General features: G+C 41.1%; 1 protein-coding gene across 1 annotated transcript in view; it reads left to right on the top strand.

Moving 5' to 3' along the window:
* Positions 1-9,406, top strand: part of LOC128698912 (mucin-2) — a 151,318-nt gene extending 141,912 nt beyond the window's left edge. Inside the window, exon 4 of the mRNA XM_070090323.1 lies at positions 8,043-9,406. Within this exon, the coding sequence (XP_069946424.1) occupies positions 8,043-8,715 (673 nt within the window). The 3' untranslated portion in view covers positions 8,716-9,406. The remainder of the gene's footprint in view (positions 1-8,042) is intronic.
* Positions 9,407-12,925: the final 3,519 nt, after the last annotated feature.

Raw genomic sequence — 12,925 nt, 5'->3', positions numbered from 1 at the left:
TGTAGTCCTTCAATAAGCCCATCGCACATTTTCACCTTGTTATCTCTTGGCACCTTTTCCACTGTGTTCATGTTATCTTCATCACTATTATTATCAGGATCACCGTGTTTTAGAACCATTTCAGCTATTTCACCATTGGTCACTGAATGAACAACTGGAGTGTCATTATCAGTGTTAAGAACCACAGGTACCGTCCGACTTACGACCAAGTTCGGTTCCGACCAACCATTCGTAAGTTGAAATGGACGTAAGTCGAACCTTACTACTGAATATCAACATCACATTTTTGTAATGACTTTATTTTATTGTTTTATTTTGGTATTTCATTTTTTACTTTACTTTTTATGCTGTTAGTACTGTATTTTATACTGTAAGGTTTAGGATAAACACTGTGTACAACACAAACAGTTGTTTATTTCCCAGAAATTTGGCATACAAAACACAGTCGTAAGTCAAATAGTCGTATGTTGAGCAGGTCGTAAGTCGGATGGTAGGTGTACTTTGATATCCAGATTACTGACAAACTCTGAGGGTACTTTTTGCATATGTAAGGAGGTCTGATATAATATTTTTCTCACTTGACATGCGGAATCCTTCGAATTCATCACTTTGTCCTTCATCATCACCCAACAAAGTCACAGGCCAGAGGTTGCACCAGGCATGTGCAAGGGTGTCTTCAGTTACGTGATTCCATGCTTTGGCAGCTGCATATACGGCATCTTTCGGAGCAAACTCCTCCTTGAAGCTGTCCACACCCATGCCTCTGTTCACTGTTTCCAGCATGCCATTCAAAAATTTCTTCATATTTAGTCTTCATTGATCTAAGGATGCCTTACCTGGAGTTTACCTGGAGAGAGTTCCGGGGGTCAACGCCCCCGCGGCCCGGTCTGAGACCAGGCCTCCTGGTGGATCAGAGCCTGATCAACCAGGCTGTTGCTGCTGGCTGCACGCAAACCAACATACGAGCCACAGCCCGGCTGATCCGGAACTGACTTTAGGTGCTTGTCCAGTGCCAGCTTGAAGACTGCCAGGGGTCTGTTGGTAATCCCCCTTATGTGTGCTGGGAGGCAGTTGAACAGTCTCGGGCCCCTGACACTTATTGTATGGTCTCTTAACGTGCTAGTGACACCCCTGCTTTTCATTGGGGGGATGGTGCATCGTCTGCCAAGTCTTTTGCTTTCGTAGTGGGTGATTTTCGTGTGCAAGTTCGGTACTAGTCCCTCTAGGATTTTCCAGGTGTATATAATCATGTATCTCTCCCTCCTGCGTTCCAGGGAATACAGGTTTAGGAACCTCAAGCGCTCCCAATAATTGAGGTGTTTTATCTCCGTTATGCGCGCCGTGAAAGTTCTCTGTACATTTTCTAGGTCGGCAATTTCACCTGCCTTGAAAGGTGCTGTTAGTGTGCAGCAATATTCCAGCCTAGATAGAACAAGTGACCTGAAGAGTGTCATCATGGGCTTGGCCTCCCTAGTTTTGAAGGTTCTCATTATCCATCCTGTCATTTTTCTAGCAGATGCGATTGATACAATGTTATGGTCCTTGAAGGTGAGATCCTCCGACATGATCACTCCCAGGTCTTTGACGTTGGTGTTTCGCTCTATTTTGTGGCCAGAATTTGTTTTGTACTCTGATGAAGATTTAATTTCCTCATGTTTACCATATCTGAGTAATTGAAATTTCTCATCGTTGAACTTCATATTGTTTTCTGCAGCCCACTGAAAGATTTGGTTGATGTCTGCCTGGAGCTTTGCAGTGTCTGCAATGGAAGACACTGTCATGCAGATTCGGGTGTCATCTGCAAAGGAAGACACGGTGCTGTGGCTGACATCCTTGTCTATGTCGGATATAAGGATGAGGAACAAGATGGGAGCGAGTACTGTGCCTTGTGGAACAGAGCTTTTCACCGTAGCTGCCTCGGACTTTACTCTGTTGACGACTACTCTCTGTGTTCTGTTAGTGAGGAAATTATAGATCCATCGACCGACTTTTCCTGTTATTCCTTTAGCACGCATTTTGTGCGCTATTACGCCATGGTCACACTTGTCGAAGGCTTTTGCAAAGTCTGTATATATTACATCTGCATTCTTTTTGTCTTCTAGTGCATTTAGGACCTTGTCGTAGTGGTCCAATAGTTGAGACAGACAGGAGCGACCTGTTCTAAACCCATGTTGCCCTGGGTTGTGTAACTGATGGGTTTCTAGATGCGTGGTGATCTTGCTTCTTAGGACCCTTTCAAAGATTTTTATGATATGGGATGTTAGTGCTATTGGTCTGTAGTTCTTTGCTGTTGCTTTACTGCCCCCTTTGTGGAGTGGGGCTATGTCTGTTGTTTTTAGTAACTGTGGGACGACCCCCGTGTCCATGCTCCCTCTCCATAGGATGGAAAAGGCTCGTGATAGGGGCTTCTTGCAGTTCTTGATGAACACAGAGTTCCATGAGTCTGGCCCTGGGGCAGAGTGCATGGGCATGTCATTTATCGCCTGTTCGAAGTCATTTGGCGTCAGGATAACATCGGATAGGCTTGTGTTAATCAAATTTTGTGGCTCTCTCATAAAAAATTCATTTTGATCTTCGACTCTCAGTCTGGTTAGCGGCTTGCTAAAAACTGAGTCATATTGGGACTTGAGTAGCTCACTCATTTCCTTGTTGTCATCTGTGTAGGACCCATCTTGTTTAAGTAGGGGCCCAATACTGGACGTTGTTCTCGATTTTGATTTGGCATAGGAGAAGAAATACTTTGGGTTTCTTTCGATTTCATTTATGGCTTTTAGTTCTTCCCGCGATTCCTGACTCCTAAAGGATTCTTTTAGCTTAAGTTCGATGCTTGCTATTTCTCTGACCAGTGTCTCCCTACGCATTTCAGATATATTGACCTCTTTTAGCCGCTCTGTTATTCTTTTCCGTCGCCTGTAAAGGGAGCGCCTGTCTCTTTCTGTTTTACATCTACTCCTCCTTTTTCTTAGAGGAATAAGCCTTGTGCATACATCGAGTGCTACCGAGTTAATCTGTTCTAGGCATAAGTTGGGGTCTGTGTTGCTTAGTATATCTTCCCAGCTTATATCGGTTAGGACTTGGTTTACTTGGTCCCACTTTATGTTTTTGTTATTGAAGTTGAATTTGGTGAATGCTCCCTCGTGACTAATCTCATTATGTCGGTCTGGGGCTCCGCGCATACATGACTGAACCTCAATTATGTTGTGATCTGAGTATATTGTTTTTGATATGGTGATATTTCTTATCAGATCATCATTGTTAGTGAAGATGAGGTCTAGTGTATTCTCCAGTCTAGTAGGCTCTATTATTTGCTGGTTTAAATTGAATTTTGTGCAGAGATTTAAAAGCTCGCGTGAGTGTGAGTTTTCATCAGAGCTGCCTCCTGGTGTTATTACTGCAACAATATTATTTGCTATATTCCTCCATTTTAGGTGCCTTAAGTTGAAATCCCCCAGGAGCAAGATGTTGGGTGCAGGAGCTGGAAGGTTTTCCAGACAGTGGTCAATTTTTAACAGCTGTTCCTGGAATTGCTGGGATGTTGCATCCGGAGGCTTGTAGACTATCACAATGACTAGGTTTTGGTTCTCGACCTTTACTGCTAAAACTTCCACTACATCATTTGAGGCATTTAGCAGTTCTGTGCAAACAAGTGACTCTGCAATGTACAGGCCAACCCCCCCCTTTTGCCTGTTCACTCTGTCACATCTGTATAGGTTGTAACCTGGGATCCATATTTCGTTGTCTAAGTGATCCTTGGTCATATGGCTGAATTAATGAAGTCTAATTTGGGAAAAAGTACATGCCATAAACATTATCTTTGATGAGAAGTTCAGCTGGAGGATTAGCAGAACAATTGTTATGGAAAAACAAAATCTTGCACTTGGCATACAGTCTGGCTTTCCTGCACCGGCCACGAGCCACTGCTTCAAAATGTTTGTGAAACCAATCAGCAAAGATGTCCCTGGTAATCCATGCCCTTTTGTTAGCATAATAATGGATTGGTAAAGTATTCACACCTTTTGAACAGTGAGGACACAAGCTTTTGCCTACCACAGCAAGTTTACACTTATACGTGCCTGCTACATTAGCACATCCCTGCACAGTTACTGTTGTTGGCATCTTAACTCCTGTAGGAGCACTCTCTCATCAGCTGTAATTAATGTTTTTCAGGGACAACGATATCTCATCAGCATTGTAGATTTGTTCTGCTGTTAGATTTTCATCAGCAACGGTCTTGGTAAACACATCAATGAATTTCTCTTCTGCTTTATGGTCAGCAGATACTTTTGTCACCACTAATCTTTAACCCTTTCAGGGTCCAGAGGCCAAATTTTAATCCTTTCAGGGTTTCCTACATACTAGTATGGCTACACACCAGGGTTATTGATGTAGTACTAGTACGCCTAAATTCTAGCACCTTCAAATCTAGCAAGAGAAAGCTTGTAGGCCTACATTCGATAGAATGGGTCTATGTGGTCAATGTGCGCAGTATAAAAAAAATCCTGCAGCACACAGTGCATGAGAGAAAAAAAACTTGCACCATGCTTTTGGTTTAAAACAGCGACTTTGCACTGTATTTTCGTATGGTATTTATGGTTGTATTCTAGTTTTTCTGGTCTCATTTTATAGAATGGAAGACATATTACAGAAACTGAGATGATTTTGATTGGTTTCACAATGAAAAGTACCTTGAAATTGAGCTCAAAGTAGCAGAAATGTTCGATTTTTGCCAAAGTTCAAAAGTAAACAAATCATGCCATTTTTCCAATACATGTCAACTGGTGAGTCTAATATTCTTTCACAAGTGTGCTGATATTATTTATACCATTTCTACACTATTCCAGTAGTCTGCATAACAGTAAATCTTCTATTTTTTGTGAGAATAAAAATTCAAAGTGGAAAGCAAAATAAATGTAAGAGAGGCCTGGGGATGTGACTAATGAACAGAGGAAATGTTATTTTAGTGCCAGGAATGTCTTTCTTGTTTATTCTGGACCCTATTTGGAAATTGGCATCTTTTAAAATTTGTGTGAAATTGGCAAAATTGCTAATTTCTGACCACTTTATTGGATAGTTGAAATCAGTAAATGGGTGGTTTCTTGTACTCATTCGATAGAAAAAATTGAGTTCTAGCGAAATAGTTACGATTTTTGTCAACTAGTACACCAGAATTAGCCGAAAATAGGGCTCAAAGTGGGCGAAATCACCGATGCATAAACATCGTCGAGACCGCTAACTTCGCGAGAGCATAATTCCATAAGTTTTCCAGCAAATTTCATACTTTTGGTGTCTTTATGATCGGGAAAAGATTCTCTATCTTTTCATAAGAAAAAATAATTTTTTTTTCCCGAAAAATTTTCAACCGAGAACAAGTTTAGGAGAGGGCCTCTTGACCCTGAAAGGGTTAAAGTGTGCACCCGTGTCCAAGAATTTTCAAAAAATAATTTTGTTATTTTTTCTTATGAAATGGTAGAGAATCTTTTTCTGAAGGTAATAAAACAAAAAGTACGAAATTTTATGGAAAATTGACGAAATTATGCTCTTGCGAATTTTGATGCATCAGCGATATTTACGCATCAGCGATTTTGCCGACTTTGACTCCCATTTTAGGCCAATTACACTATTCCAGTCGACCAAATTCTTAGCTATTTCACTAGTATTACTTCTATTCTATTGATTGAGCACAAGAAATTGCCAAGTCAACCGTTTCACCTACAAAATAAAGTGATCAGAAATTGGTAATTTGGCCAATTTAATACAAAGTTCAAAATATGTATTACAGTTTCAAAATAGGGTTCAGAATAAACAATGCAGGCATTCCTGGCACTAAACTAACATTTCCTCTGTTCATTAGTTAAATTTTCAAGCTTTACAAATGAATTCCATTTTGATTTTTTATTCACATAATGAATTTTTATTCAAACCAAAAAAATAAAGATTTACATTTATGCATTATTGTAATAATTGTATAAATAATATCACCACATTTGTGAATGTTTATTAGACCCACCAGCTGGTGTATTAGATGTGTGAGGTTATTTGTTTACTGTTGAACATCGGCAAAAAATTAACATTTCCGCTACTTTGAGCTCAGTTTCAAGCCATTTTCAGTACTAAAACCAATCAAAATCATCTCTATTTCTGTAATGTATCTTCTATTCTGTTAAACGAGACCAAGAAATTGCAAATACAACTATAAAAAACATACAAAAAACACTGCAAAGTCGCTGTTTTAATCGAAAATTATGGTCTCAGTTTTTTTTCTCTCAGTATGAACTGTGCTCTGCAGGATTTGTTTTGTGTGGTGCACATACCACATAGATGTATTCTCTCATATCTAGGCCCAAATTTACCGCTCACAGCTTATCAGAGTGAGCTGAGCTTATGGCGTAGATCTTCAGTTTGGACCCTCAACGTAAAGCCGTAGATCTACGGCACGGACCCTGAAAGGGTTAAATATTTAATGCCTTGCCTTTTCTGAATATTCACAGTTACCTCCAGAATATTCACAATTGTTCGTTTCACGAGTAGCATTCCATTCAGTGGCATATGCTCACTTTGACGCTGACGAATCCACTCCATCAATACACAATCAAGATCTTCATTTTCCCCTCTATGCAATGTTTTTCATTAACTTTTGTTCATCACCTTCAGCACAGAAATTCAACAGTTTGTCCTTCTATTTCCTTAGGTTTTAGTTAGTGGTTGTTCCAGCACCAAACTCCTCAGTCAGACTCTTCACACTTACAACTCACTCAAGTTGGTTCCAACAACTTAACTTTCTGTGATATAAATTTTTTTTTTTTTTTTCAATAAGTCGGTCGTCTCCCACCGAGGCAGGGTGACCCAAAAAAAAAGAAAGAAAATCCCCAAAAAGAAAATACTTTCATCATCATTCAACACTTTCACCACATGCACACATTATCACTGCTTTTGCAGAGGTGCTCAGAATACAACAGTTTAGAAGCATATACATATAAAGATACACAACATATCCCTCCAAACTGCCAATATAAATATCTTCTTTCTTCTTTCAACGTACCAGCCGTATCCCACTGAGGTGGGGTGGCCCAAAAGAAAAAACTGAAGTTTCTCCTTTTAAATTTAGCAATATATACAGGAGAAGGGGTTACTAGCCCCTTGCTCCCGGCATTTTAGTCGCCTCTTACGACACGCATGGCTTACAGAGGAAGAATTCTGTTCCACTTCCCCATGGAGATAAGAGGAAATAAACAAGAACAAGAATTAGAAAGAAAATAGAAGAAAACCCAGAGGGGTGTGTATATATATATATATGCTTGTACACATATGTGTAGTGTGACCTAAGTGTAAGTAGAAGTAGCAAGACTTACCTGTAATCTTGCATATTTATGAGACAGACAAAAGACACCAGCAATCCTACCATCATGTAAAACAATTACAGGCTTTCGTTTTACACTCACTTGGCAGGACGGTAGTACCTCCCTGGGCGGTTGCTGTCTACCAACCTACTACCTACCAATATAAATATATAAATACTAAATATAAATACTAAACATAAATGCTTCCTCTTTTTTTTTTTCACTATTACCCATAGACCTTTTCGACATTTTCAACAATATCTTCACAACAGAGCACAAAACATGCAGTAATCAGTGATTAATTGCTGCTAACAAGCTGGTGCTAGTACAAATATGAAGCTTGTCTGTCAGCGCTCAGCAGATGGAGGATCAAGCCTCCACCACGTCTTTCACTGAATGATCCACTTGGGGTGCATGTGAACACTCAAAATACTTTCAGATAAAGGATTCTGTACTGTATTAATTTTTATTGGGGGAAGGGGAGCCAGCCTCCCTTTTGTGCTGCAACTGCCATGCTTCCAGGTCAGTATTTTTGACTTCATGCCAACCTACTTCATGTTTCATTTTGTTTGAAACTCCTTAAAGCTACACAGCATATTACTCATTTCTTTAGTACAGTACTGTCACCAAATAATAACAATAATCTTATGTAGTTTGAGAAGTTATTTCAGTTCTTTATCTTATATTTACTTAACTAAAATTCAGCTATGATGCAGAACGTAATTATATGCCAGGGCTACGGAGCGGACACAAAGCACACTGGGGTGTCATATGTGGTTGTTTAGTCCAGTGTCAGTCTTTAAATATGTATATGGGAGGAGCATCTAAGTTAGATTCTCATGTTGATAATCTTTGGCATCTCCGTCCAAGAAGCAGAGTGTGCATTGCTCATTTACCCAAGACTAGAGATGGCAGTGTAACACCTGTAATACCAGTTGTATCTGGATCTCCAAATATTGGATGTCCATCTTTAAGACCTCTGGAACAACCAGCAACTGATGATGACTCTGATATTTGCAAGCTTGGAGAGAAATCCAAAGAAGGTTCAGTAATCAGAAGCTCAGAAGTGGATAGCTGGAGTGTCAGCAACAGCAGAGTAAATACCCCAATGTTGCCAGAACATCTGCAAGATGAAATTAAATTGATCCCATTGTGGAGACAAGGCAAGAGTCGAAAACTAGTTGCATCTTCCTTAGAACAATTACGAGAGAGCAACGACCAGCTTGTAGAATATCCGCCAGCAACTACAGTGCAGGAGGAGGAGTATATTATTGAGTCTGTACAAGATGGCCTGGCAGGTCAAGTGGTAGTGCTGCATAAAACTAAAACAGCACTCTCTGATCTGGTGGGATTACTCCAAGAGACAAAATCTTGCTAATACAGTACTCTACAAAGTGTATTTTAATAATGCTACTCCTTATTATATTGATGGGATTGCTAAACCTATAGGAGTCATGCAATGCCAAGAGGAAAGGGAAGCTTTCATATTCAGTCCAAGGAAGGGGAGGGCAGGTCCAGTTCTTTGGATTGAGACCCTTGAGTGATTAATATTACAGTATTACATTCATAAGAGTGCTAAACTCATAGGGGTCATGAGGGAGTTAATAATGGTAAAAATTTTAAGTTGATTCTGCCTAGTTATATGCATGCAGAGGTTTTAAGAAAAGTATTCTGAATACTGTATATAGTTTCAGTTGTGGATACTTACCTTAAACTAATTTAGTGTTAGCAAAGAAACAAAATTTTTAAGAGAACTTGTATGTTTTTAGTGCAAAATAACTATTAATTTCCCAAACTAAAAATCCCATAAATGTTATGGTGTAATCAAAGCTGTCATATGGAAGTTCTTTGTTGAAGGATATTTTCTGGCTACTGAACATTTCTCTACTAATTTAATTCTTATTAATAATTGATCAATAATTGCTGTCAATCTACATTATTAAAATTATAAAGACTTTTCAATTTTAAGTGTTTTAAACTGCTCCCTAATACATTTAAATGCATGCAGGCAGTACCAAAATTGATTTTAAATATTGCTCTTACAATTAAAGTTCAATTTCATGATTAAATTAGCATTTAATTTTCCATGGTGTAAAAAGAAAACTTGTTTTACATACTGTAGTGTCATAATTTAAAAAAAATTACTACCAAAGATGTAATGTATTTTCATACAGTACAGTACTATACATAGATGAATAAGATGTATAACAGTTGGGCATCAATTTTTGAAATGTATGGTCTGCTCAGCAGGCTTCTGTTGAATAGATTATTATTATTATTATAATCAAAAAGAAGCGCTAAGCCACAAGGGCTATACAGCGCTGCAGGGTAGGGAAGGAAGCAAGGGAATTGGATGGCAGAAGGGAGGGGGGATGATCAGCAGGTTACAGAAAACAGCGGGGCAGGGGATAGTACGGGGGTAGAGGGTAGCAAGAGATACAAGTAGAAAGGGCTGAAAGTATCAGAATTTGTGAAGTAAGTCAGTCGTTGTCAAAAAGTCAATGAGAGAGTCCGGATGAAAGGTGGGTCCATCAGCGAGAAGGGAAGGTAAAGAGAGAGCAGCGGGGCGAAGACGACGACAGAGGTAAATTCTGCGTGCTCGTTGATAAAGTGGGCAGTCCAACAGAATGTGGCTGACTGATAATGGAGCTTGGCAATTCTCACAGAGAGGAGCAAGACGCCTCTCCATGAGATATCCATGAGTAAGACGAGTATGGCCAATGCGAAGACGGGAGAGAGTAGTCTCCCAACCTCGACACTGGTGATAAGAAGACGGCCAGTAACCTATACTCGGTTTAATAGACTGAAGTTTGTTGCCGAGCATAGTAGATCAACGTTGTTGCCAACGGGTGTGAAGGTGGGAAGATATTACAGCAAAATAGTCCGTACATGGAATACCTCTATAAGAAACTGGTAGGTCATGTACTGCTGACCGCGCAGCAGTGTCTGCCTGTTCATTGCCCTGTACGTCAACATGACCAGGGACCCAACAAAAAACAATATCTTTATGCTTAGTAAAGATGCGGCGTAGCCAAAGTTGGATACGGAGAACTAAGGGGTGAGGTGTATCAAATTTTTGTATAGCCTGTAAAGCACTAAGGGAGTCTGAGACAACCACAAATGATGACACAGGCATAGATGCAATACGGATAAGTGCTGTAAGGATGGCATATAATTCAGCAGTAAAAATACTAGCTGAAGATAGTAAATGCCCTTGTACGACGCTGTCCGGAAACACTGCTGCGAATCCTACGCCGTCAGAAGACTTAGAGCCATCTGTGTACACAGCAATGGCATGAGAATGAGAGTGAAAGTGGTCAAGAAAAAGAGAGCGGGAAGCGACCGTAGACAGTTGGGCTTTCGAGCAAGGGAGGGAGAAAGAACAGACTCGAACAGCTGGAACTTCCCAGGGGGGTAGGGAAAAGTGAGATGCTACATGTACATAGAAAGGTGGTAGTTGAAGAGAAGACAAGAGCGAATGAAGGCGAAGAGAGAAGGGACGGAGTAAGCAGGGGCGGCGAACAAATAAAGAATGTCTACTAATATCAGTGACCATTCTATAAATGGAAGGATTGCGGAGATCATGAGAGCGTACATAGTAGCGCAGCCAATGGGCATCACGGCGATCGGATAAGGATGGAACGTTCGCTTCTGCATAGAGGCTTTCGACAGGGGAAGAGCGAAAAGCACCAAGGCATAAACGTAATCCTTGGTGATGAATGGGGTTAAGGTTAGAGAGAGTAGCAGGAGATGCCGCTGAATAGATCTGGTCACCATAATCAAGTTTCGATAAAATAAGGGTGGAATGTAGGTGAAGGAGGGTTCGACGATCAGCTCCCCACGAAAGATGAGCAAGGGTTTTAAGAAGGTTCAGCCGGCTGTGACAAGTTGCCTTCAGAGAGGTAATGTGAGGTTTCCAGGATAACCTACGATCAAAGAGGAGGCCCAGAAACTTGACTGTATCACGTTCAGGGATACGTGAGCCATAGAGGTACAAAGGATGATCAGAGATGACAGAGCGTCTAGTGAAAGTGATTTGGTGGGTTTTAGTGCTGGAAAATTTAAACCCATGTGTGGTGGCCCAATTGGAAACACGGTCGACTGCATGTTGGAGAGAAACTGTAAGGAGGTGACAGTCAGCGCCTGCACAGGCAATAGCGAAGTCATCAACATAGAGTGATGACCAAATATTTGATGGAAGACTAGAGGCCAAATCATTAATAGCAAGGAGAAAAAGTGTTGTGCTCAGAACACATCCCTGGGGGACACCTTCAGCTTGGACAAAGTCCGGGGAGAGCACATTATTAACCCGAACACGGAAATGCCTGTCAGTTAAAAAGTTCTTAAGGAAGGATGGTAGATTGCCTCGAAGGCCTAAGGAGTGGGCTTGGGCTAAAATATTATACCTCCAAGTTGTGTCATATGCCTTCTCAAGGTCAAAAAATATGGCAATAACTGAGTGGTTATTCGCAAAGGCATTACGAACATACGTATCCAAGCGCAGTAAGGGGTCTATGGTAGAACGTCCCTTACGAAAGCCATATTGACGAGTGGAGAGACTGTTGTGTGTCTCTAAATACCACACTAAACGTCTATTTACTAGACGTTCCATTACTTTGCAAACTGCACTGGTAAGAGCAATGGGACGATAGTGGGAGGTTTCATGTCCCGTAGTGCCTGGTTTGCGGAAAGGGAGAACAATGGCGGATTTCCACAGCTGTGGAAGAACTCCTTCTGACCAAATAAGATTGTAAAGGCGTAATAGGACTGCAAGGGCTGACTGATGTAAATGTTGTAGCATACGAATATGAATGTCGTCGGGCCCAGCTGCCGATGATCGACAAGCTGAGAGTGTTGCCTCCAGTTCTTGAAGTGTAAAAGGCACATTATACTGTTCTTCTCTGAGAGAAGAAAAGTCCAAGGGTGCTAACTCTCTGGCAGACTTTGAGGAAAGAAATGAGGGGCATAGATGGAGTCCCTGAGAAATACGGACCAGATGATTGCCAATTTCATTGGCAACATCTAGTGGGTTTGCTATATCAACACCGGCAACTCGCAGAACAGGAGCCGGGTCAGGAGAATATTTACCACTCAGTTTTCGTACTTTTTTCCAGACTGCACTCATAGAGGAAGCAGAGGTGATGGTGGAGACATAATCTCGCCAGCAAGTGCGTTTAGCGTCACGGATGACACGGCGAGCGATCGCACGCTTCTGTTTAAAATCAAGGAGTCGCTCTGTGGTTCTATTGTACCGGTACCTGCCCCATGCAGCGCGCTTCAAACGTACTGCACGAGCACAAGCAGGAGACCACCAAGGCACGCATTTCTGAGAATGCCTGCCCGAAGTTTGGGGTATAGAATGAGAAGCTGCGGTGAAAACGGAGGACGAGAAGAGGTGTAAAAGCTCATCGATGGAGGACGAAGAAGGAACCTCTTTAAAAACAGTCAGGTGTGAGTAAAGGTTCCAATTTGCCCGATTAAATTGCCAGCGTGGGGTGCGAAGAGGTGGCGAATATGAAGGGGAAGTAAGAATGATTGGGAAATGATCACTGTCATGTAAGTCCGGGAGAACAGACCAAGTAAAGTCT

The sequence above is a fragment of the Cherax quadricarinatus genome, chromosome 31 (genome assembly GCF_038502225.1).
Source record: "Cherax quadricarinatus isolate ZL_2023a chromosome 31, ASM3850222v1, whole genome shotgun sequence".
NCBI lineage: Eukaryota > Metazoa > Arthropoda > Malacostraca > Decapoda > Parastacidae > Cherax > Cherax quadricarinatus.
This window is presented reverse-complemented; position numbering and strand designations above follow the sequence as displayed.